This window comes from Zophobas morio, unplaced genomic scaffold (genome assembly GCF_036711695.1).
Source record: "Zophobas morio isolate AGI-343-1 ecotype UQ-CSIRO unplaced genomic scaffold, CSIRO_AGI_Zmor_V1 ptg000006l, whole genome shotgun sequence".
NCBI classification, from domain to species: Eukaryota; Metazoa; Arthropoda; class Insecta; order Coleoptera; family Tenebrionidae; genus Zophobas; species Zophobas morio.
In genome coordinates this window covers 10773471-10801359 of record NW_026972111.1, presented here as the reverse complement: position 1 = coordinate 10801359, position 27889 = coordinate 10773471, and the positions used below count along the sequence as shown (strand labels likewise).

At 29.2% G+C, this 27889-nt stretch overlaps 1 protein-coding gene across 3 annotated transcripts in view; it reads left to right on the top strand.

Annotated features, from left to right (window-relative positions):
- The window catches only part of LOC135123593 (polypeptide N-acetylgalactosaminyltransferase 5), a 66777-nt gene that overhangs the window by 11818 nt on the left and 27070 nt on the right, over positions 1 to 27889 (top strand). For all 3 annotated transcript variants that reach the window (XM_064048384.1, XM_064048383.1, XM_064048385.1), the window contains exon 4: positions 22752 to 23070. In XM_064048384.1, the coding sequence (XP_063904454.1) occupies positions 22752 to 23070 (319 nt within the window). The remainder of the gene's footprint in view (positions 1 to 22751; positions 23071 to 27889) is intronic.

Sequence of the window (27889 nt, the reverse complement as noted above, 5' to 3'; positions counted from 1 at the left end):
GCAATTTTTCAATTTAAAATGTCTCTAGTTTTTAATTTTTAATTTTTCGATTTATCGATTTTTAATTTTTATTTCTTCAAATTTTCGATTTTGCAATGTTCCAATTTTATTTTTTCAGTTCTTCATTTCATCGATTTTTCAATTTACAATTTTTCATTTTTTTGTTTCTTGAATTTTACGATATGCCTGGAGTTTTCAATTTTAAATTTTTCAATTTTTTCTTTATTTCGATTTTTTACTTTTATTAACTCCAAATTTTCGATTTGCTATTTTTGGATTTTTAATTTTCTTTATTTTTACAAATTTTCGATTTTATTTTGTTTCAATTATTTTTTTCAATTTTTCATTTCATTGATTTTTTATTTACAATTATTCATTTTTTCGCTTTTCCAGCTTTTGATGTTTCAATCATTGCTTTAATTTTTCGGTTTGCAATTTTTCGTTTCGGTTTATTTTCTTTATTTTTTCAAGTATTCGATTTTTCATTGTGTCGATTTTATAATTGCTCTTCCTAATTTTAATTTTTTCAAATTTTCGTTTCCTCAATTTTCCATTTTCGATTTTTCAAATTTTCATTTTCTTGTTTCAACTTTTTTATTTTGCAATTTTTCGATTTAAAATTTCTCGGGTTTTCAGTTTTTGATTTTGAGTTTTTTATTTTACGATTTGCCAGTTTTCGGTTTTTTATTTTCTGTATGTTTACAAATTTTCGATTTTGTGATGTTCTGATTTTATAGTTTTATACTTTTTCAATTTAAATTTTTTCAGTTTTTCATTTCATCGATTTTTCGACTTGCAATGTTTAACTTTTTTTTTGTTTCTTCAATTTTACGATATCCTTGGAATTTTCATTTTTAAATTTCCCACTTTTTCGATTTTCTAATTTTTGGATGTTTTAATTTTTATTTGCAATTTTTAATTTCCTCGATTTGCAATTATTCGTTTCGGTTTTTTTTTCTTTATTTTTTCAATTATGCGATTTTTGGATGTTCCGATTTTAAAATTTGTTTTTTTCAATTTTTGATTTTTTTGTTTCTTCAATTTTACGATATGCTTGCAGTTTTCATTTTTCAATTTCCCACTTTTTAGATTTTGCAATTATTCATTTTTTCAATTTGCAATTTTTCGTTTCGGTTTTTTTCCTTATTTTTTTCAATTTTTGGATTTTTCGATGTTCCGATTTTAAAATTTGTTGTTTTTTAAATTTAAATTTTTTCAGTTTTTCGTTTATTAAATGTGTGATTTTTTTGTTCCTTGAATTTTTAGATTTTGCAATTTTTTTATTTAAATTCTCGGGTTTTCAGTATTTAATTTTTCAATTTTTCGATTTTTATTTTTTATTTCTTCAGATTGTCGATTTGCAATTTTTCATTCAGTTTTTTATTTTCTTTATTTTTACAAATTTTCGATTTTGCAATGTTCCGATTTTGTTTTTTTTTATTTTTTTCAATTTCAATTTTTTCAATTATTCATTTCATCCATTTTTCGAATTGTAATTCTATAATTTTTCATTTTTTTTTGTTTCTTAAATTTTAGAATATGCTTGGAGTTTTCATTTTAAAATTTTTCACTTTTTCGATTTTCAATTACACGAGTTTACAATTTTTCGTTTCGGTTTTTATTTTCTTTATTTTTACAAATTTTCGATTTTGCAAAGTTCCAGTTTTAGAATTATTCACTTTTTCATTTTTAAATTTTTCACTTTTTCGATTTTGCGACTTTTGGCTCTTTCAATTTTTAGATTTTGTAGTTTTTGAAATTTTCAGTTTTTATTTCCTTAGGGGGAGATTCTGGAAACTCGATAAGGCCTTGCAAGGATTTGCAAATTCAAAACCATAGCAACATGTATTGTTGTTGCATTGTATTTGCAGTTTCGATAGCGATTTGCAACTTATCGGAGTTTCCAGAATCTCCCCCTTAGTTTTTAGATTTGCAATTTTTGCATTTTAGTTTTTTATTGTCTTTATTTTTTCAATTACATATTCGATTTTTCAATGTTCCGAGTTTAAAATTTGTTGGTTTTTCGATTTTAGTTTCTTCAGTTTTTCGTTTCTTCAATTTCTGATTTTTTGTTTCTCCAGTTTATAGTTTGCTATTTTTCTGTTTAAAATCTCCTGGGTTTTCAGTTTTTATTTTTTTAATTTTTATTTTTAATTTTTTTATTTCTTGATTTGCAATTTTTCGTTGGGTTTTTTATTTTCTTTGTTTTTACAAATTTTCGACTTTGGAATGTCCCGATTTTAAATTTTTTTCAATTTCAATTTTTTCAGTGTTTCATGTCATCGATTTTTCGAACTGCAATTTTTTAATTTTTCATTTTTTTCTGTTTCTTAATTGTACGAAATGCTTGGAGTTTTCGTTTTTAAATTTTTCGCTTTTTAATTTTCCAACCTTTTAATGTGTTTGCAATTTTACGATTTTCCATTTTTTTATTTCTTCATATTTTCGATTTACAATTTTTTGTTTCTTCAATTTTAGGATATGCTTGGAGTTTTCATTTTAAAATTTTTCACTTTTTCGATTTTTCAGTTTTTCATGTCTTGAATTTTTCGTTTCGGTTTATTTTCATTGTTTTTTCAGTTTTTTTTTTTCAAATGTGTTCAATTTTTGAATGTTTGGGTTCTATAATTTGTTGTTTTTAAAATTTAAATTATTTGAGTTTTTCGTTTCTTCAGTTTTGCGATTTTCAATTTTTCGATTTCCCATTTTTATTTCTTTCTTCAATTTTTAAAGTTTTGCAATTTATCGATTTAAAATATCTCGGGTTTTCAATTTTTAATTTTCGATTTTTTATTTTTTATTACTCGAAATTTTCGATTTTCGATTTGCTATTTTTCGGTTTTTTATTTTCCTTATTTTTACAAATTTTCGACTGTGTGATGTTCCGATTTTATAATTTTTTCTTTTTTCAATTTTAATGTTTTCAGTGTTTCATTTCATCGATTTTTCGAATTGTAATTTTAAATTTTTCATTTTTTTTTTGTTTCTTAAATTTTAGAATGTTTGGAGTTTTCATTTTAAAATTTTTCAAATTTTCGATTTACAATTTTCCGTTTCGGTTTTTTATTTTCTTTAGTTTTACAAATTTTCGATTTTGCAAAGTTCCAATTTTATAATTTTTTTTTCAATTTCAATATGTTCAGTTTTTCATTTCATCGATTTTTCGATTTGTAACTTTTCAAGTTTTAATTTTTTTTTGTTTCTTCAATTTTACGATGTGCTTGGAGTTTCATTTTAAAAATTTTTACTTTTTCAATGTCCAACTTTTGGCTCTTTCAATTTTTAGATTTTTCAGTTTTTCATTTCCTCAGTTTTTCAATTTGCAATTTTTCGTTTCTGTTTTTTATTATTTTTATTTTTTCAAATACATATTCGATTTTTCAATGTTCCGATTTTAAAATTTGTTGGTTTTTCGATTTTAACTTTTTCAGTTTTTCGTTTCTTCAATTTTTGATTTTTTTGTTTTTTCAATTTTTAGATTTTGCAATTTTTCGATTTAAAATCATTTGGGTTTTCAGTTTTCAATTTTTAAATTTTAAATTTTTTTATTTCTTCAGATTTTTGATTTACAATTTTTCTCAAATTTTTCACTTTTTAATTTTACGATTTAATGTGTCAGTTTTTAGATTTTGCAAATTTTTCGGTTTGCAATTCCAGGATTTTCCAGTTTTTTGTTTTGTTTGTTTTTACAAATTTGCGATTTTGCAATATTTCTATTTTATAGTTGTTTATTTTTTCAATTTCAATTTTCATTTTTTTTGTTTCTTCAATTTTACGATATATGTACTTGTAAGTTTTCATTTTAAAATTTTCCCTTTTTCGATTTTCCAACTTTTGGATGTTTCATTTTTAGATTTTCCAATTTTTCATTTCTTTAATTTTTCGATTAACAATTTTAGTTTGTTTATTTTTTCATTTTTTTTCAGTTATATTCTATTTTTCAATGTTTCGGTTATTGGTTCTATAATGTGTTGTTTTTTTTAGTTTTTCGATTTTCAGTTATTCATTTTCATTTGTTTCTTCAATTCTTAAATTTTTGCAGTTTTTCGATTTAAAATTTCTCAGGTTTTCAATTTTTAATTTTCCAGTTTTCGATTTTTTATTTTTTATTACTCTAGATTTTCGATTTGCTATTTTTCGTTTTATTTTCTTTATTATTACAAATTTTCGATTTTGTATTGTTCCGATTTTATAATTTATTTTTTCAGTTTTTCATTTTATGCATTTTTCGATTTGCAATTTTTCGTTTCGGCTTTTTATTTTCTTTATTTTTTCAAGTATTAAATTTTTCAGTATTTCGATTTCATGATTTGATCTCTCAATTTTTATTTTTTCAGTTATTTGTTTCTTCGATTTTAGACTTTTCAGTTTTTTTTTGTGTCAACTTTTAGATTTTTAGAAATTTTCGATTTGCTAGTTTTCGGTTTTTTATTTTCTGTATTTTTACAAATTTTCGATTTTGCAATGTTCCTGTTTTATAATTTTTTATTTTTTTAATTTCAATTTTTTCAGTTTTTCATTTCATCGATTTTTCAATTTGCAATTTTTCATTTCCGTTTTTTATTTTGTTTATTTTTACAAATTTGCGATTTTGCAATATTTCTATTTTATAGTTGTTTATTTTTTCAATTTAATTTTAATTTTTTTGTTTCTTCAATTTTACGATATATGTACTTGTAAGTTTTCATTTTAAAATTTTCCCTTTTTCGATTTTCCAACTTTTGGTTGTTTCATTTTTAGAATTTTCAATTTTTCATTTCTTTAATTTTTCGATTAGCAATTTTTCCGTTCGGTTTTTAGTTTATTTTTTCAATTTTTTTAATTATATTCTATTTTTTCATTTTCATTTGTTTCTTCAATTCTTAAACTTTCGCAGTTTTTCGATTTAAAATTTCTCAGGTTTTCAATTTTTAATTTTCCAGTTTTCGATTTTTTATTTTTTATTACTCCAGATTTTCGATTTGCTATTTTTCGTTTTATTTTCTTTATTATTACAAATTTTCGATTTTGTATTGTTCCGATTTTATAATTTTTCATTTTTTCAGTTTTTCATTTTATGGATTTTTCGATTTGCAATTTTTCGTTTCGGCCTTTTATTTTCTTTATTTTTTCAAGTATTAAATTTTTCAGTATTTCGGTTTCATGATTTGATCTCTCAATTTTTATTTTTTCAGTTATTCGTTTCTCCGATTTTCGATTTTTTAGTTTTTTTTGTGTCAAGTTTTAGATTTTTAGAAATTTTCGATTTGCTAGTTTTCGGTTTTTTATTTTCTGTATTTTTACAAATTTTCGATTTTGCAATGTTCCTATTTTATAATTTTTTATTTTTTTAATTTAAATTTTTTCAGTTTTTCATTTCATCGATTTTTCAATTTGCAATTTTTCATTTTCAAAATTTTCACTTTTCCAGTTTTTCGTTTCGGTTTTTCATTTGCTTTATTTTTTCAATTATTGCAATATTTCGATTTTATAATTTATTTTTTCATTTTAATTTTTTTCAGTTTTTAGATTTTGCAATTTTTCGATTTTTTAATTTGTTATTTCTTGAAATTTTCGATTAGCAATTTTTTGTTTCAATGACACGTTCCAACACTTGACAGCGAAATGAAATTTCGTTTGAAATAATTTTGTATTCACTATCTATTGGTTTATTTGTTGGCCACTGGCTATTACTTAATAATTCAAGATTCATTATGGTTATTTGTGGCTTCATATCTCATTATTCCATTACGGGTCTAAGCTAATGAGTATTTTGTTGTTGTTCCAAATAGCCAATAAGGTTGACCGAGTATCATTCGTTTACAATAAAAAGTAAGTTAAACGTAATCCCATAATAAATAAAAGTTCGAAAACCCTCGTTGGATTTTACCCTAGACAGGGTCTAGCGATAAACGAAACGAAAGTTGTGAAAATCGTTAACTATAATAGGAATAGACCGGGGTCTAACACAGAACCGTGTGGTATAGAAGTGTAATAGGGATGCGTTCTGATTCTGTAGACCCACATTTAACTCTTTCATTGTGATTAGGTTGCAATTTACTAAATCACGCACCCGCTTTCAAGCTAAAAACAATGGCGTTTACACAACTACTATTTTTATTCGTTCTCAGGATATAAGGCCGCGGATTTTTATCTAGGATACCGGTACATAAAGTTTGGTTTACCAATGATAGTTAGTCAGACAAACTGGAAACGTCACTGTTTTTCAGGATATTCTTGTAGATAAATAAACACAATCGGACCACAGGAAAACCTCACATTTGCAGTCGTGCAAGTAATTGTTATATTTAGAACTATTGGCAGAAATACTGAATGCAGGAAGATCGCATTAATTAAGCCGTCGTTTTTTTTCGGGTGCCAACAGTCGAAAAATAAATCAAGAACTTTCTCAGATGTTTGAAAGTTGCATTTGGGTTACGTGATAGTAGCCGATAAAAAATAAACGTTCGCATTCGATAAGTGACAGGAAGCGGTTTTTATTGAAAACGACAGAAACGCGAAATTTCCAGTTTTGCCAAATTTGCGATGTCGTCGCATATTTTTGAAACAGCTGACGTAAACTGAACAGGTGGTTACACAAATGATTCATTTTCATGCGAAAGTATGGTTGAAATAACGCGCTGTTTGATCTTTCTTTTATTACAATCGAAAAATTGACGATAAAAATGTGGCGGATGTACATTGTGATTTTAAATTATCTGGACGTGGTGTTTCATTATTTTTTGGTGATTTATCTTGGCGTAATGACACACGTTAGACACGAAGGTTCTAAAATCACGGTGATTTCAACTCCGATTAATTCGTGTGGTCGTTTATTATTCGGTTGGGGAACTATCGGAAACGTAAAATGTGATATGTGGAATCAATATTATAGGAGAAAGGATTTCAGGATTTTTTGTTACGTTCGACAACTTATTTATTTAGTCGTCCGGATTTAGCTATGAATCCGTAATTAGTTCCGGGATGGTCATTACTCATTACTCATTTACGACGTCATGTGTGCTCCAGCCGATACTAACTGTTATCCTCTCTTTATTTGCATTGAACAATAAAGTCCACGTGGAACGGTTCTTCGGCCAAACGCACACGTGCGGTAAGCCATCGGTGCTCGATTAAGCGCTTTACTTGCATTTTTCGTTTTATTAATTTTGCATTGTTTGTTTCCGGAAAAATAGAGCATGAAAAGGTTTTCGTTACAGTTCGTTACACCTTGGTGACTTTTGGTTTCTATTCGACGAAAGAGATATTATATTCAGATGTAGTAGGAATTATTTGTGTGCGAAGTGCAGAAATAATGGGCTCCTCGAATGTCGATTGCTACACAAAAAGGTTCGAAATGAATGTGGCGTGTTTTAGAGAGATATTGTCGTCGTTCAAGCTAATGCAGGTTTTGGTGATAAATACGGGGAATGACAGTCGATAAAATTTATGGCAGGAATTAGGACCGGATTTCGGTTTAATTTTTCATTGTTAAGTCGTTTGACGTCACCGTTTTTTCATTGCGAAATGGTGGGTTTAAGTGAATTAGAAGTGCGGGGAGAGTATTAGTGGCATCATAAAATTTTCTTTATTGGAGCGTATTTTTGATATTTAGATTAAACGCAGACGTACACGTGACAGAAGACTCAATTTTTGATGTGAAAGAAATTTTCGTTATTTTGTGGAAAACTTGGTCTAAATTAGAGTTTGTTTCACGTGTATTGCAAAAATTATCCTTGAGTTGCAATTTAGTAATAATTTCGTTTTATTACTTCCCGCTTGTAAGCAGTGGAAATATTGTAATTACTCATTTCGTGTTTTCTTGACGTTTCATAGTTATTTAAATATGAAAAACTGGGTCTTCCGTTTCGGTCTGTCAGCGATTGCTTAAAATAACAGGTGTATTTACTCCCTGAATATAATTTATTAGATAAGTAATCTCCGAAACTGTGGAACTGATTATTTTGGAATTCTAGGTTTAGATTTAGGTTTTAGATTATCATGTTATTGTTCACCAAAATTTGTCGACCATTCTTAAAAAAAAAACTACTCAAACCTCATCTACTCAACGAAATTTTGTTGAGTAATGAATTTGGCCAACTGGTCGGACTTTAAAACGAATAAGTGAATAAAGTTCTTGAACATTTTAACGATTTAATACATAATGTTCCCGAATGACAAAATTGTATTATCAAATGGTAAAACGCTCGCAAAAATTTCTCACCAACAATGAAATGACGTAATCTCCAAATTTTACAGTAGTCGATGTAATTTAAATTTTATATCCCCCGTTTACGGTTCATGAATCCGTGTTGAGTTTTTACCTTAGACGTCAAGATATTTGGAAAAAAAGCAGTAACATTTTCCAATTTATAGTTATTGGAAGCATCATAAATCGTTAGTCAAAATTTATTCGTTCATGCTTTCAGGAATTGATGATGTTATCTTATAATTTTGTCGAATAAATGCGATTTAAATGTTAAAAAGTAGCATAGTTCTCACCTTACGGTTTATAAATACACTATTGAAATTTCTCGATTTTTCAATTTCTGTATTTTTCGATTTCTCAATTTTCCGATGTTTCAATGATAGGATTTCTCAATTTTTGTCCTCTTCAATTTTAGAAAATTTTCAAATTTTGACGTTTTTAAATTTTCAGCTTTCCGATTTCTGAACTAACCTTTTTTTTATTTTCCCAATTCCCGACTTCCCCAGGTTTGGATTTTTTAAGCTTCCGATTTTTCGACTTTGCTTTTTTAGTTTTTCGATTTCTCACTTTTCCAATTTTTTAATTTTTCAATTTTTTGGATATTTCCTTCAGTTTTGGGATTGCTCAATATTTCGATTTTTCGACTTTTCGATTTTTGGGCTCCGGAATTTTTTGATTTCTGATTTTTTACGTTTTGGGTTTTGAATTTTTCGTTAAACTTTATGTTTTTCAATCTTTCGATTATTTCGATTTCTAGAGTTTTCAGTTCTTCTATATTTCAATTTTTGAATTGTCCGGATTTTTAATTTTCGATTTTTCCACTTTTTCTTTTTTAAAATTTTTCGATTTTTTATTTTGATTTCTCGATTTATCGAATTCAGATGTTTCGACGTTTTAGGTATTCAATTTCTCGATTCATCAATTTTTGGATTTTTAACTTTTATTCTCAGCTTTCGACTCCTCAATTTCTCGATCCTCTGAGTTTTCGATTTCTCGATGTCTCAGTTTTTGAATTTTTAGATGTTTCGATTTTTTGATTTCTTAGTTTTTCGATTTTTTACTTTTGGGCTTCTCAATTTTTCGATTTTCCAATTTTTTGATGTTTCGATTTTTCAGTTATCAGATTTTTAATTTTTTCACTTTTTTAAATTCTGGAGTTTCGATTTCTCGATTTGTCGATTTTTCATTTTTTCGATTTTTTTTTTATTTTTTGCGATATTTTATTTGTTCAATGTTCTAAATTTTAGATTTTTCGATTTCTCAATTTGCGGATGTTTCAATCATAGGATTTCTGAATTTTTGTCCTCTTTCATTTTAAAAATTTTTCAAGTTTTGACGTTTCTAAATTTTCAGCTTTCCGATTTCTGAACAATTTTTTTGATTTTCCCAATTCTCTACTTCCCAAAGTTTCGATTTTTTAAGCTTCCGATTTTTCGACTTTGCTTTTTTAGCTTTTCAATTTCTCACTTTTCCAATTTTTTAATTTCTCAATTATTTGGATTTTCTTTCAGTTTTGGGATTTTTCAAGATTTCGATTTTTCGATTTTTGGACTCCTGAATTTTTTGATTTCTGGATTTTTCGTTAAACTTTATATTTTTCAATTATTCGACTGTTTTGTCTTTCGATTTCTCAATTTTTCGAAGTTTTAATTTTTCGGTTGTTAAAATTTTAGGTTTTTGGATGTCTCGAGTTTTCAGTTCATCTATACTATTTCAATTTTTAAATTATTCGAATTTTTCAATTTTCGATTTTTCCAATTTTCCTTTTTTAAAATTTTTCGATGTTTCAATTTTTTGATTTCTCGATTTATCGAATTCAGATGTTTCGACGTTGTAGTTCTTCAATTTCCTCGATTCATTAATTTTTCGATCGTCTGATTTTTCGATTTCTCGATGTCTCGTTTTCGATTTTTGGATTTCTCCGTTTTTCGATTTTTTACTTTTGAGCTTTTAATTTTTCGATTTTCCAATTTTTTTATGTTTCGATTTTTCAGTTATCAGATTTTAAAATTTTTCACTTTTAATTTCTGGAGTTTCGATTTGTCGATTTTTCATTTTTTCGATTTTTAAAATTTAGATTTTCGATTTTTTTTTATTTTTTTGCGATATTTTATTTGTTCAATGTTCTAAAATTTAGATTTTTTGATTTCTCAATTTTCCGATGTTTCAATGATACGATTTCTGAATTGTTGTCCTCTTCCATTTTAGAAATTTTTAAATTTTTACGTTTCTAAATTTTCAACTTTCCGATTTCTGGATTAATGTTTTTTTTTTGTTTTCCCAACTCTACTTCCCAAGTTTTGATTTTTTAAGCTTCCGATTTTTCGACTTGCTTTTTTAGCTTTTCGATTTCTCACTTTTCCAATTTTTTAATTTCTCAATTATTTGGATATTGCTTTCAGTTTTAGGATTTTTCAATATTTCGATTTTTCGACTTTTCGATTTTTGGACTTTTCGTTAATCTTTATATTTTTCAATTTTTCGACTCTTTCATCCTTCGATTTTTCGATTTTTTTTAAATTTTTCGATTTTTCAATTTTTTTATTTCTCGATTTTTCGAATTCAGATGTTTGGACGTTTTGATTGTTCAGTTTTTCGATTCATTAATTTTTCGATTTTTAACTTTTCTTCTCAGCTTTCGACTCCTCAATTCTCGATCCTCTGATTTTTCGAATTCTCGATGTCTCAGTTTTTGAATTTTTCGATGTTTCGATTTTTGGATATCTCGGTTTTTCGATTTTTTACTTTTGGGCTTTTCAATTTTTCGATTTTCCAAGTTTTTGATGTTTGGATTTTTCAGTTATCCGATTTTTAAATTTTTCACTTTTTTTAAATCTGGAGTTTCTGTTTCTCGATTTAGATTTTCGATTTTTTTTCGATTTTTTGCGATATTTTAACTGTTCAATCTCCTGAATTTTCGACTTTTCGATTTCTCGATTTTTTGATTTTTCAGTTCTTCAGTACTTCTGTTTTTCAATTTTTCAAATTTTGACCTTGCTGAATATTCAGTTTTCGGATTTTTCAGTTAATCTATTTTTGATTTTCCCATTTCTCGACTTCTCGAAATTGCGATTTTTCAGTTCTTCAGTTCTTCGACTTTTCGATTTTCCGACTTTGTTTTTTTGGTTCTTCGATTTCCCAATTTTCCAATTTTTAATTTCTCAATCTTTGGACATTTCTTTCAGTTTTGGTATTCTCCAATGTTTTGATTCCTTGACTTTTCGAATTTTCGACCTCTTGATTTTTCGTTTTTTATTTTTTGGATTATCATTTTTTCGTTTTTTAAACTTCAGAGTTTTCAGTTCGTCTCTATTTTAATTTTTCAGTTTCCGAATTTTGAAATTTTCAATTTTTTAATTTTTTGAGATCTCGATGTATCGAGATGCGGATGGTTCGATGTTTTAATTGTTCAATCTCTCGATTTATCAATTTTTCCATTTTTAACTTTTCGATTTTTCGATTTTTGCCTTTTTCGGAGTGTCAATTTTTCAATTTTTCCACTCCTCGATTTCTCAATCTTTTGATTTTTCGATTTCTCGATGCCTGTTTTTCAATTTTTCGATGTTTCGATATTTCGATTTGTCGTTTTTGACTCTTCGGTTTATCGATTTTTCGATGTTTCGATTTTTGAATCAACCGATTTTTCAATTTTCCAATTTTTTAAATTTTCGAGTTTCGATTTTTCAGTTTTTCGAATTTTAATTTTTTTGATTTTTTGAAGTTCCGATTTCTGCATTTTTCAATTTTACGATATTTTAATTTTTCAAATTTTGACGTTTTTGAATTTTGAGTTTTCCGAATTCTCAATTAATCTATTTTTTGTTTTCCCATTTTTCGCTTTCTGAAGTTTCAATTTTTCGATTTTTTAAGGTTGCGGTTTTTCGACTTTGCTGTTTTGACTTTCCGATTTCCCAATTTTTCAGTATTTTAATTCCCGAATGTATCGATATTTCGTTCAAATTTGTGATTAACAGTTTTTGGATTCTTCAATTTTTCTTCTGTTTCAGTTTTTAGATATTTCAGTATTGGGATATTTTAGTATTTTGACTTTTTAATTTTTCGAGTTCTGGTTTTTGATTTCCCGACTTTTTACTTTTCAGATTTTCAATTTTTCGTTTTTTAAACTTTATGTTTTTAAATTTTTCGACCGTTTTATGCTTAGATTTCTTAAATTTTCAACTTTTCGATATTTTAACTTTTCAATTTTTAAAATTTTAGGTTTTTTGATTTCTCGAGTTTTCAGTTCTTCTATATTTAAATTTTTCAATTTTTGGAAAACTTTCAAGGTTTCAAAGCATTCGGTTTTACAATTTCAAACTTAAATTGTACAGTATTGTTGTAAAATGTTAATTTTTTTACAAAAGTCTGGACGCCTAGGGTAAAAACTCAACACGGATTCATAAACTACAAGTGGAAGAGTATGTTATTTTATAAAATTTAAATAACATTTACTACTGTAAATTTTGAAGATGACGTGGTCACATTGGTTGTGTGGAAGATCAGACAAATTTTGGTCAGCGTTTTATCATCAACACGATATTACTAATATACATACAACATTTGACAACCATCAGTCCGATAGTTTAGAAGATCTGTTTAATAAAAATCGACACAAACGGAAACGAGAGACCCATAAAAACGTCGAGAAAACATAAAAGTAGTCAGTCGCCCGGTGGATTTTGATACAATACTTCCTTTGCTTACGCTCGAGAAGTAAAAAAATCAAAATTGAATCACATTTTACTTTAGCAGTCCACACATCTTTATTTTAACTTAAGAGGATTTATCATTAAAAAATAAAATTTGCAAAACTAAATTTTATAATTTTTCTAAGAAGCCATATTTGTTGGACTGTTCTTTATACGCCAGGGATGTTCTGTCGAAATAACCTTGGACCAGTTTTTTTTTTTGCATTCAAAATACTAAACAAGTTATCAAACAAGTAAAAACAGTCGTAAATTGTGACCGTCGGCCGTCTTCGTTTCCTGTTCTGGGTTAATGGTTTTTTAGAATAATGTGTTTGCGTCAATGCAAAATCGAGTCCTCAAAAGCAGAGCAGCCGTTAGCAGTCCACTGTCAGTTTTGATATTTCGACATGTGTGACTGTTATGAGTGACACTTAATTTAGAATTGCTTATCCAGAATGCCTCAAAAAATTAATGAATGAGGCAATTTATTTTATTGATTAAATCAAGAATGTTGAAGTTTACTGCACACAGATCTTTATTTTAACTTGTAGGAATTCTCATAAAAAAAATAATAAAATTCGCAAAATTAAATTTAGTACATTTTCAAACGTTTTGGAAACTATTGGAAATTATTCAAAATTCACCTATTCATCCCGTCTAAAATTTTGATGATGTCTCAGAATTTTCAAAGTAAATCTTGCTTGAAATTTATAATACGATCGTTTCTTTGATGTATGCTTATTTTTTAAAATTGTTTGTATATTCTGGTTACACAGTCGGTATCAAAATTGATTTATAATAAATAAAAATATATAAATAAATGGCTACTTTGATCTTTTAGGTTATCCGTTTCCATCAGTCTGTACAGTGAAAATTTTCTAGACCGGTACCGAACGAGTTACTTTGAAAGTTTAAGTCAAAATTTGTTATTTATCCTTTAAAAAAAATTCGGTATGTTGTTTGAAAGAACTGGTAATAGATGTAACGACGCCGGGGGAAGGCTGTAATTGTAATTTAAACACTATTCATGTTTTCATTTACCGGTTATCTAAAAAAAAAATGTGGGAGTATTAAATTTCACAATTTACTTGGGAGATTACATAATGTAGGTAACTTTTCTTATGCTAACTACTGGTTATCAAATCCTCCTTTGTCTCTGACACGCATCTATTGTTGTCAAGAGTCCACATACTTTTGTAGTTCTACCGCATTCCTTGGAATAACAGATGGGTTATAATTACGATTTTGAGCTTTACTTCTATTAAATTAATAATGTCGAATTTTGTAGCATATGGCATAAGAAAACTGTTTCAAAGAAACTTAAATGTCAAAAATACTAGGTGACTATTAATGATTAATAAATTTTTGTGTTGGCAATTCTGAATTATTGGCAGCAATGCTAGTATGTCAGTTCATAGTTGTCAATTTGACAATCAGGTATGCTCTCATTGAATTGTAAATATGTTGCCGGTATAATTCGAATATAATTGTTATCACATGTATGCGAAAAGATTAACGTGAGTGCATATGATAAAACTTGTTTGAACAAGATTTATTAGCATGGAACAGTGATTCACAATCATGTTTTGTAAACGAATATTTCCTTGTTTTAAAGTATCTTATTTTGTGTTTAGTGCTATATAAGGCAATAAACATTCTAAATTTTTTTAAAATTGTTGATTTTTTTTTCCATAGGACCTATTGGTTTAGTGCCGCATTTGTTTGATTCAAACAACATTGGGATATTGGAAGTACTATTTTTAAATTAAAGTAAAAGTTGAGTTCAATTAGACAGCTTAAAAATCGCGAAATTTAAATAATAGTCTTGTAAGGAATTTGAAACTAATTTCTGGGAAAGTTCTTGATTGTTTACTGGTTCGATTAACCCAGTTTCATTCTAAGTATTGTCTGGAACAGTCAGAATTTTAAAATTGGTGTGTAGTAGAAGCTTTGTCGAAGTTTTGGAGAAATGTATTGTTGCATGTATATGTACGAAAATACTTAAAATGGGAATGTTATCGGGCCACGACAGTGACTAGTGGTCGCACTTATCTACAAAGCCTAAATTCCATAAATACTGTTTTTTAACAAGTTAAATGTGATATATTCATGACCTTGGTCAAATATTACGGTGACACTAATAGCTGCTTTAACACAAAGTAAAACGGCAAAAGTGAAATGTTCAACCAAAGTCTATCGCCAATTTGAAGACTTTTTTTATATTGTAATTGCATAATGAATTAATATTATAAAATGTATTTTTCAAAATTACGGCATTTGTTGACGAAATTGAAAGTTAGTTTTAAAATAAATGTAATGCAAGTTTTGAACTAAGTCCAATTCAAACAAACACATGCCAACATAAAACTAAAGAAAGAAGCTCAATACTTTTACTAAAATTTGTTAAACGCCAGCATTTATCGAATTTTATTTTTATATTTTGTACACCACACTACATGCATGTAAAATAAAAAAAGTGTTTCACAGTTCCCAGTCGCAATTATTTAGCATTGAAGGTTAGTTTTTATCATGAATGTAAGGAATTAGCAGCAGCAAATGACCACATGAGTGATAAAGAAAGAACTTCATGACACACACACACATTTTTCCTGAAATCAGTAAAAATTTGAATAGAATTTGAAAAAAATCCACTCGGGTTTAGCTTGGGCGATTTCCAGCGTACCACGACATGCTACATAAAGTGCGATTTGAATGTCAATTTTTCTGTTCATTTTTCTGAAATTCAGTTACTTGTGGGACTAAATTGTTGAATTTGGCTGACATTCAATTTTAACAGCTGGGAGCTAATTGCCATAACAATCTCGTAAAAAACATCGAGACTTCAAAGAATTCTTTTGCCGAAACCGTTCAACATGAAATTTGAAGTAGATTTCTTCGAAAACTCGAATACTACTTAAAATGCAATGAATCAAGAGGTGTTTTTTCGGGGTTTCAAAAGAAAATTTTCGCAGAAGACTGCTGGGGCCAAAATAATTTTTTGTAAGATTATTTATTAACAACAAAAAGAGGAGCAGACCCAATTTAGAGCCCTGGGGACTAAAGAGGTTTGAATAGTTAAAATGGTAAAATCAAAACGCAGCAAAATTGAAAATATTAATTATTATTAGATATATCGCTGACAAATCCTGATTTTTTTAAGAAGTAAAAGAAATTTGTTTGCTTACTGTAGTGTTGAGGTGCCATTAAAAAAGTAAAATATGGTAATGCTTGAAATTTTAACTTCTTTATCTTTGCGATTTTTAAAGAAATGTAAATTCGAGAAAATATTTCCACGTCAAGGGTATTTGTTTGAACGTCTAATCAAAGGTATGACGCTCGGAAATTTATGTAACGGACAGAATTAAACGAAATTCTTTGAGAAGTAATTTGTTATTTGGATTAATTAGTCTGCAAACTTCGTTCTATGTAATTAATCAGAATCGTATAATCTTCGAAATCAATCATAGCCAAGCGAATTAATGAAGTATTACACAAGAATAAATATTTTAATAAAAACTGAATACTTTGTAGGACTGGAACTAAGAATATTTTTTGTTCTTGAGAAAATTAGATGTTTTATTTTGTTCTAGGTTTTTATTACCACACATAGAGATAGTTTTGCAAGATAGTGAAAGCAGTATTTCATAAAACAACCCGGCATTGGGAGAAAATATTTAAACTTTCAAAAATAACACAAATTTTGAACTATGTCCAAATCAAATAGCACATTCCAAAGTAAAGTCGTAGAAATAACCCCAAGGTTTATTAAAAATGAATTCCTTAACTTTATTGCTCTTTCATTTTCTTTAAGATTTTCTCAGATGAATTCGGAAACTAGATTTCAACACATTTGACGAGACCATTAATGAGTGGATTCTTAATTTGATGTTCTAAATTTGCTTTGACGGAGCAGTAATGTGTGAACTACAATAGAACAGATCCGTTATTCAACGTTGTAAGAAAATTTGCTATAATTGGCACAGTAACGTATAAAAGATAGAGGATGGAGCCACAGCGGGTATTGTTTTCATTCGTTTGTTTTTAATATATCAAGCGTTGCACTGTTAGTCTACTGTAAACGCAATATTTCATATTGTAAACCTACCTATATTATAATGTACAATAGATATATTGTCTCAGTGGTACATCTTTAGATTGAAGTCGTAACTGGAAAATACACCCTCCTTTTAGTTATATTGAACGCAACACGGTTTTATGCTTAGATATGAAGCGAATCCAGCATTGTCCATAAAACAGAGTCCATTGAAACTTTAAGAGACCAATAACTTAAAACTGGTTCTAGCAGCAATTTACTAAAAGCACTTTTTTCTATAGCTTTTAAGGTTAAATATAGCTTGTTTTGAACAAAGTCATTTAGCAGTAAAGTCAGAGTACATTGTTCGCGTGAATTGCGGTTATTTTCTTGGCGAAAAACACTTCGTCAAGTATTTATCAATCGTTGCATTTTACGTGAGGCCCATGTATTCGGAGTATTTTTACTTTTTACCTAATGCATTTAAATAACTACATCACTGCTCTAAACACAATTCCCACGTTTTCTTCAGGCCGTATCTTTTTTTAGTATTACTTTGTCGAGATCATTTTGCATGCTTTCATATTTAATTATTATATTAAAATAATTATTGTGTAGTTTACATACACCGAAGCGTTAAATCAATTCATCTGGAATAATCGAATTTCACGTCAACTTGTACATAATTTTTCTAATTTTCCCCAAAATTTAACGTCCTTGTAAAAAGATAACTAAAATTAATCAACCGGATTTCATGGCATTGTGCTAAAACTTTCGTTGTGGTTTGAAGAATGTTTGCAATTTTTGTCCTGCAGAAAGTTGAAAGTCAAATAGTTGTCCTTGTCATTAAATTTTATTACTTTATGCAAATATCAGAGGCACTGCACTTTATTAATTTCAGGAATTGCACTCAAATTTCGTGGTGTTAATCGTTGCGTGCATTAACTTATTGCGTAATGGTGCATCAGCGAAAGCATTTATTTTTACAATCCCTGCAATCGCAAAAATATTTTTCTAAGAATTATTCGATTGCTGTTTTTTAAACTCGATAATCACTGATAAAAAACCAGCAAGAAAGTATTTTTCCAGAGCAGGTTTCATGTAACGAGTGAAGATAACATAAATAATAATTACTACTTTACGTTTCATACTGTCTGGGTACTATAATTATTGTTGTAATGTACAGTAAACACCTGACAGTTCTTAAATTGAAATAGGATAAATATAAAACATGTTTTCTTTAAATGGTGAATGCGGTTGTTGAGGTCGATGTTTCAGTTATGTTTTTATGAATTTCCGACTTTATTTTGCTTTAGCTTTCTTTTATGTTATTGTTTTTTCTGAAGTGAATGTGATTGGAAGTAAAATGCATCGAATTTAAATGTCAGCTGGATTTGGTTAGAAATTGATGCAGAAAAAGAGTCTGTCACTATTATGACTCTGTAATTTTCCAGAAAAAACATTTCGGATGAAACGTAATTTTTGTTTGTCAGGTGAAATTTGTTCGCTAAAGGGGAATTTTGTTTTATAAATTTTTGATAGTGGACAGTACTTTCCCATCGATGATTTCTGATCTTTGTAACCGGTGAAAACAAGGTATTAAATAAGATTTGGCTCAAGTCAGGAAATTACCAGTTGCTGACTTTCTTGGGGCGCAGATTCCAGAGCCCTCACGACTCTTGAAAAAAAAATTATAAAATGAAAAAACTGGTAAATCGATATTTGCCGTCTTCATTTTTTCTTCCTTGAGTACTGAAAGTTCAGTTTTTACGAGATTAAAATTTAAATTAATATCTTGATAACTATTTCTTCATGGGAAAGTTTATCTTTTATAATTCAGTTTTAAAATTGTAATTTAAACATTGCTTAACGTAATATTCAAAGCACTGCTACACAGTTTAATGTAAAGTATTAGCAAGGATAGTTCAAAACACAAAATATTTTTATTTTCATTATTTCCTCGAAGTTTCATAACCCCTCGAGTATGAAAAAATGTGTGTCGTGTTTCCTAATTGTGGTAAAATTGTATTATGGATTTTAGGAATATCGTGTAGATGCTAAGAGGCTACTCAAATGATTTCATAGTAAATACCATTTAAATTTTATAAAATAGCTTACTACTGTACTTGTGGTTTATGAATCCGCCTTGATTTTTTACCATGGGTATTCAGATTTTCGCAAAAAAATCTGAATTGTATAGCAACTTTTTACACTAAATATGTAAGTGTCGCTTGGCGACTTAGTTGTTTTAATGCGAAGGTCGCGGGTTCGACTTCGTTGCGAGTTCGATCCCGTTCTTACACTGTGACCGATATTGTCTGTTTTTTAACTTCTAAGAATTATCATAAAAAAATTAAATTTTGCAAAATCCGATTTTATAATTTTCGAAGACGCTGAATTTGTTGGACTGTACTTCACGGGCGAGGTAAGTTCTGTCCAAATAACCTTATAAAAGTTTGTTATAATTGTCAAAATTAACAACTTTTTTGTGGCAGGTTTGTCAGTTTATAAGATTTTTAGGTTTTAGGATAGTCGGCTGAGTTTTGTAGAGTCAGTAAGTCAATCAGTCAGCCAGTCAATCAGTCACTGAGTCAATCAGTCAGTCGGCCACTTTGTCACTCACTCACTCACTCAGTCAATATATCAGTCGCTCAGTCAGTCAGTTTCTCACTTTGTTAGTCAGTCACTGAGTCACTGAGTCGATCATACAATCAGTCAGTCGATCACTCATTCACTCTCTTACTCAGTTAGACAGTCAATCAGGCAGTCAGTCATCCAGTCAGCCAGCTGCCAATCAATCAGTCAGTCAGTCAGTCAGTTATTCAGTTACACAATCAATAGGCTCGATAATATATTAAAACGATAAAAGTGTTTCAATAGGAAGGTAAATATTTTCGAAAAAGTTAAATTGATAAAGTTGGTTTCAAGTATTTCGACAGAACTTCCCTCTCATCTGAAGCATTATCAAACAAGCCCAGGTTCTTGCTTAAATTTTACAATTCCAAATGAATTGTACGAAGAAATAAGTCTCCCGTTTCCGTCTGCCTGTCTGTCTGTTTGTCTGTCTGTCCATCCGTCTATCTACCGCCCCGATTTGTATTAGACAGATAATCTCCGAAAGTACTGGGCCAATAGTTGTCAAATTTTGTATTTATATTATGAATATCATGTAGATGGCAAAACGCTAAACAAAATTTGTCTAATCATCCCTAATAATGTAATGACGTCACTTCAAAATTGTACATAGTAAATGGGTTTTAAATTGTATGAAATAACATAATCCTACACATGTAGTTTATGATTCCGTATTGAGTTTCTACCCGAAACCTCCAGATTTTTGGGAAAAAAAATTAAATTTATAAAACAACAGTTAATTTCGAATCTGCAAAACCGAATGCTTTGAAGTCTTGCAGATGTTTTACAGTTATGATAATCATGATAAATGTTTACTCAAAATATATTTGCTTATCCCTCCAAAAAATTGATGACGTCATTTCAAAATTTTGCCGAATAAATTTTAAATAAATTAGATAAATATTGCGAAGGAAAATTGTTCCAAGAAAACGACGAGAAAAATCATAAATAAAGATAAATTTCATTACTTCTAAAAAAACGTTAAAACTGTCACAAAATTAATGAACCACACTACATATACTTTTATTTTGGAAGGCGGACGCAATAATTGTATTAATATTGTTCAACATTACATATACTGCTGCGATAAAAATTTAATTAAAAAATGAGGCAATTACTCTGGGTATTGTTTAAAATCAATGTAGCTTTGAGTGTATTGAAAACAATGTTCATACTACTCAAAATGTGCAAAATATATTGAGTTTTTACTTGTGATTCATCATTGCATTAATATTTTTTATCGATCAAATTAAGAACGAGTTAACCCATTCCGAAAATGTGAAAATACAATAGTTATATAGTTCAGAACATTTTGCCGATCGTAGCTTACTACTTAATAGTTTTGATCCTCTGTTTTGAGAGGACGAATTCATTCAAATCAAACTAATTTCTACGTGACATTATGTCGATGTAGAAACATAAACACTTTGTACTTTTATATTTTCTCGATATTTTGTAACCTCTAGACAAGACCGTAGTTAGGGGGAGGCTAGGGGATGCTGAGCCTTCTCTAGATCTAGACAAGTTATGATTAACCAAATGTGAATTACTGCATCGAAAATAAAAATAAAATGTAGTATTTTATTCAATAAGTGGAAGTCAGAGCAATAAAAAAGCCTGGACCGTCGGCATTGTATTCCGGTTATTGAAATTTGTAGAAAACATCTTTTAGTTTAGTTTCTGCTTCACTTTCACGTGAGAGGTCACTTCCGAAAGATAATACCTACGAGTATAATGCCACTCGTGAATTTATTTTATATTTTTCTATTATAAATTTCCGACTACTATATTTTCAATAATAAGTGAAATATTGCAGTGACTTTAACTAGGATTTGCTTGTTAAAATTTTGAAATGATGTGAGCAAGTTTTTGATGGGGATAAGCGTATAACTCTGGTAATAAGTTTACGAAGTTTACGATAACTTTAAGAGTATTATTATAATGCAAACACATTTTGTAAATATTTTAGATTTGGCGTTTTTATTTCCTCTTTCATGAGGAATCGGAAGGTCGGTTTTTGCGGTAATAAAATTGAAAATTTCAACTGACTTGTAGTTATTATGTTTATAGTTTTCGTAGTTGTGTATAATAGTTGTAAAATTCTCGTCCAAAATTTGTTCTATTTTCAATTTGTTTAAATAGTATTTTTTTTAAACATTTAATAAGTGTCCCACATATCAGGATGTATAGAATTTACGAGTGACGACAATACCGCGTTTTATCTGTCACTCAGTACAAATTTTTAAATTATAAAAAATTTGTTATAGTTAGCAACAAATGAATCACGCTGATTTTTTATGGCAAGCTAATTATCACTTCTTAATTAAATCAGAATTTGTTGCTCGAAAAATTCAATAAAAAAAAACGCGTGGTTAAGAAATTAGAGACAAACAATCAGATATTTTATCACCGATATTATTATTGTTAAATTCCTCAAGGAGCACATTTTGAACACTGTTTTCGATACACTTAATGCTACATTGATTTTAAACAATAACCAGAGTAATTGTCTTATTTTTTAATTAAATTTTTATTGCAGCATTATTTTTAATGTTGAACAATATTAATACAATTAGTACGTCCGCATTCCATAATAAAAGTATATGTAGCGTGGTTCATTAATTTTGTGACAGTTTTAACGCATTTTTAGAAGCAATAAAATTTATCTTTGTTTATGATTTTTCTCGTCATTTTCTTGGAACAATTTTCCTTCCCAGTATGTATCTGATTTTATTTGTTCTTTAATTTTGACACTAATATTTTTGGCATTTTAAAAATTAGACCGCCAACCTGAACGACAAGAAAATTACTGGTGGTGGTTTCTAGGAGTCGGAGATACAAAAATGCATTTTGTCAAGCATTAAGAAAATTGTATTTTTTTTTTAGCAGAAATAATAATTTTCACATTTTCGATCTTTCCCGCTATTGTACAAACAAATTGAAAAGTAAAAGCAAAGTTTGTAACAAATGTTTGAATTGATTTCGTAGAAATTTACTGATCAGCCGGTAAAGAACCAGAGGTTGTTTCTCCTTGCGGTAAGCAGATGGTTAATAAATTTATAGATATATAATGAAATTTTACTCATATTAAAAATTAAGACGAACGCTTTTTATCATCGAAACCCATAAATTTCACCGACAAAAACACTCCTCTTTTCACAAAAATTTGACATTTGACCTCTCTCATAGACCACTTGTTTGTCCACAGAACACCTGGGCGAAAAGCTGGAAGAATACGTAAAGACCTTGCCCGTACCAGTAATAGTTCTACGTACTGAAAAACGTTCAGGTTTAATTAGAGCACGTCTGCTAGGAGCGAAACATGTCAAGGGTCAAGTGATCACCTTCTTGGATGCACATTGTGAATGTACGGAAGGATGGTTGGAACCTCTTCTCGCCCGAATAGTCCAAGATCGAAAGACAGTCGTTTGTCCCATCATCGATGTAATATCAGACGAAACATTCGAGTACATCACGGCCTCGGATATGACGTGGGGTGGCTTCAACTGGAAATTAAACTTCAGATGGTATGAATCACGAATTATAATTTTCAGCGGGTCAAAAGTGCCAGAAATTAATTCAAGTAAAATTTGTGCTGAGCTTAGTAAGGTTATTTACAGAATTGTTGAACTGTGACCACGTTTTTGTTGGATTAAATGAGGTGGACAATTGTGTTGTTGGCTCTATGATTTTACGAGTCATCCTATAGCATGGTGATGAATTCCGCCGAGCTACTAATAGCGTGCATGTTGGATTAAATGAAATTCCTTTTTCTGGAAATTTAACTTTTTTGGCCTGTTTTGGCTATATTTAGCCGCTCTTGACATTATCACCAGGTCCGATTTTTTTTTTTAATTGAAACAGCGTTCTATTCGAAATGACTTAACTGTCTCATACACTTATTGAGTTACCTATTTTTTTTATTATCAAAATATGGCCCGAACTCAAAGGAAATCTCAACGTATAATAGTTGCGTTAGGTCAATATTTAAATTGACCCAATGAACCGCGAATGAGATTTGGTGTCTTGTTGATGAATTTTTTATTCATGTCATGGTAAATATATACGAATACAGAATTGACAATTGTAATTTTGCCAAAATTATATTTTTTGAGACGTTGTTTTTTAGGAGGTCATTGACCAATTGACCTCATGGACAAGGCGCCGATGCAGGTGTTATTGTAAGGTTAAATTTGAAACAATTTCTTTATTAAAATTAATTCGTTTAAAAATACCAACGTTATACAACAACTGACACCCAACATTATTGTCTGCTGATGCAGGTGGGTTGTGTTAAATGCGTTAAAATAATCAAGTACTGCGATTTAAAATGTGAAGCAAAAAAACATAATTGATAATAATTTACAGGAAATATTAAAACTTCGTCTTCTATATGTTTACTTTGGCCACCTGTTTCGGCAAACTTCCAAGTTTATTATTCCAATGCTCTGTCATGTTAATAGTTTGGTAAAAATGGAAGATTCTTTACATATTCTCCTGGTGGGCGCAGATCTACTTATGTATTTTTCACTAGTTTAAAAAAATATGACACAACTGAGGAATTTTAATACATATTAAAGACTTTCCAACTCCCAGAGATACCTAAAATAAGAAAAAAATAATGTGTTTTTTTATTTGTGGTACAGTATACCTTCATAAATGAGTATTTTATTGTTCAGTGCACTTGGAATAAATCGATGTACATATTTGCTTTGGAGTTAATGTTGCTGTAGGCGATTTCCACAGTAATTTGTGTATTTGTGGTAGTAAAAAAAAATAGTGATATTCGAATTCGATATTTGTTTATTAAGTTTCTTGACATGGTGTACATATTCTGTTTTTCTACTTTGGCGGCCATGTTGTGAAATGACAAGATGGTGCTGCACTTCATTATGGTGTTTATTGTTCGACGCCATTTGAAGATTCATTCAATTTTTTATTTTTGTGAGGGAGTGTATTAAAAAAAATTGAATTTAATTTGGAATTCGTTACAATGAATCTACAATGTACAACGTTTGTTTTAGTTTAGAAGATTTCAAGGTCGTTTTGAAGACATTTTAATTCAATTGGGTTATAAATTTAATAAATTAATTGTGACTTTGACAGTGATTGCTTATAAAAATCCAGTTCCTTTTTTAAATTATTACTTCCCGAATCTAAGCTAATCAAGTATTATAATGTTTTTTTTTTTGACTTTTCACGACCTCTAGAGTATGAAGAAGTGGGTTTCGGGTTTCCGTCTGTCTATCGTTTGTTGTCAAATTTTACATATATGTTAGCGATATCGTGTAGATCATCCCCAGCACCAATTTTGCTTAGTGCATGGCATAAATTTTATAAAATAACATACTCCGGTACTTGTGATTTATGAATTTGCCTTAATTTTGTTTGTTATTATAATTTTTATTATTTACTATTTCTCGTAGTAAAGCAGTACATACCAGCAATACGAAACAAACATGCTTTGCATCTGAAGGGTCCGGGGTTCGTTCTCAGATATATCCAATGTGACTGGTTGTTCGTTCTCAGATATATCCAATGTGACTGGTTTAACTATACTTTAACAGTCCACACATATCTCTATTTTAAATAGAAGGATTATTTTAATTTTATAATTTTTCGAAGAAGCTGGGAACATTTTTTTTTTTTGAATTAAGAAAATTCGTTTTTTTCTGTAATTGTAAAATGCCAAGAAATATGTTTTGTGTTCAAAAATTAGGCAAGTTATCAAAAAAGTAGAAACAATCGTAAGTTGTAACCATCGACTGTCTCCGCTTTCGGTTCTGGGTTTATGGTTTCTTAAAATAATGCGTTTGTATACATGTTAGCAACCCACTGTTTCCTTGATATTTCGATATGTGTGGTTATTGTGAGTGGCGCCTTTTTTCGAACTGTTTAGATAGAATGACCCAAAAAAAATTATGAATGAGGTAGTTTATTTTATTGATTAAATCAACTATGGCTCACCCGATTTTACCGAAAATTTAGAAATGTTATTGTTAGTATTACACGTGTTGTCGATAGAATATTGATGCTGTCATCACAGATTATAATGGAGAACTGCACCTGAAAGATGCGAATAGCATTATCATAAAAAAAAATAAAATTTGCAAAATCAGATTTTGTCAATTTTCTAAAAAATTGGAAAGTTGTACTGTAGTTCAGGGGCGAGGGAAGTTCTATCTAAATATTTTTTTCTCGATGTTCCATCACCCTTGGAGTACAAAAAATAGGTCTCCCGTTTCCGTCTGACTGTCGTTTGTGCCAATTTTTATTAGACAGATAAGATCCGAAACTGTCGGTACGATTATTGTCAAATTTTAGGCTAAAAGTTATTTAATCATCTCCACAAACAATGTGATGACGTTACCTCAAAAAATTACATATTAAATGTTACTTAAATTTTATAAAAAACATAATCCTACTATCAACCATATCCGTTTATCCTTCCAAAATTATCAACTAAAATTTGATCCTCACCCTCACCAAAAATTCTTTCGCTAAGTAAATTAGGCTCATGGCCATATTTTTGATTTTACGCATACATGCTACAGTAACAAAATCGAATTTTGAAAATGAAGTTCTACCATTTATTTTACCTTTTTACTTCCCGAGCGTAAGCAAAGGAAGTATTGTAATCGAGTCCGTCGGCCGACTCTCTACTTTTACGTTTTCTCGATCTTTCATGACCCCTAGAAGACGAAGAAATAGGTCTCCCATTTCCGTCTGTCTGTCCGTCTGTCCGTCTGTCCGTCCGTCTGTCCGTCCGTCTGTCCGTCTGTTGTCCCGGATTTTTATTAGACAGATAATCTCCGAAAGTACTCGACCGATTGTAGTGAAATTTTGTACTTATATTAAGAATTTCATGTAGATGGTAAAACGCTAACCAAAATTTGTCTAATCATCCCCACCACTAATGCGATGACGTCACTTCAAAATTGTGCATAGTAAATGGGTTTTCAATTGTATAAAATAACATAGTCCTACACATGTAGTTTACAACTCTGAATCGACTTTTCACCCGAAACGTCCAGATTTTTGGAAAAAAAATCAAAATTATAAAACAACATTTTGAAATTTAATTTTTAATCTGCTAACCAGAACGCTTTGAAATGTTGCAGATGTTTTAAGGCCATAAAGAGCATCATAAATCTTTAGTCAAAAAATATTTGCTTATCCCCTCCAAAAACTTGATGACGTCAGCTCAAAAGTTTGTGGAATAAATCATATCTAAAATGTACAAAATATGATGAGTCTGTACTTGTGATCTATCACTCCATTCATATTTTTTGGATTTGCATATACAGGGTGACTCAAAAAAATTAATGAATGCGTAAATATATTTTATTGATTTAATCAGGAACTACAAAACCGAATGCTCTGAAATCTTGCAGATGTTTTAAGGTCATAAAGAGCATAATAAATGTTTAGTCAAAATATATTTGCTTATCCCCTCCAAAAACTTGATGACGTCAGCTCGAAAGTTTGCCGGATAAATCATATCTAAAATGTACAAAATATGATGAGCCTGTACTTGTCATTTATCACTCCATTCATATTTTTTGGATTTGCATATACAGAGTGACTCAAAAAAATTAATGAATGCGTAAATATATTTTATTGATTTAATCAGGAACTACAAAACGGAATGCTCTGACATCTTGCAGATGTTTTAAGGTTATAAAGAGCATAATAAATGTTTAGTCAAAATATATTTGCTTATCCCCTCCAAAAAATTGATGACGTCAGCTCGAAAATTTGCCGAATAAATCATATCTAAAATGTACAAAATATGATCAGTCTGTACTTGTGATCTATCACTCCATTCATATTTTTTGGATTTGCATATACGGGGTGATTCAAGAAAATAAATGAAAGCGTAAATTTATTTTACTGATTTACTCAGGAACTACAAAACCGAATGCTTCGAAATCTTGAAGATATTTTAAAATTATCATAAGCATGGTAAATTTTTGATCAAAACGTATTTGGTCGTCCCCCCTAAAAAATTTATGACGTCACCACAAAATTTTGCTGAATAAATCCTATCTAAAATGTACAAAATATGGTGAGTCTCTTCTTGTGATTTATCATTCCATTCAAATTTTTTCGATTTGCATATACAGGGTGACTCAAAAAAATTAATGAATGCGTAAATTTATTTTATTGATTTAATCAGGAACTACACAACCGAATGCTTTGAAATCTTGCAGATGTTTTAAGGTTATAAAGAGCATAATAAATTTTTAGTCAAAATATATTTGGTTATCTTCTACAAAAAACTGATGACGTCAGCTCAAAAGTTTGCCGAATAAATCGTATCTAAAATGTACAAAATATGATGAG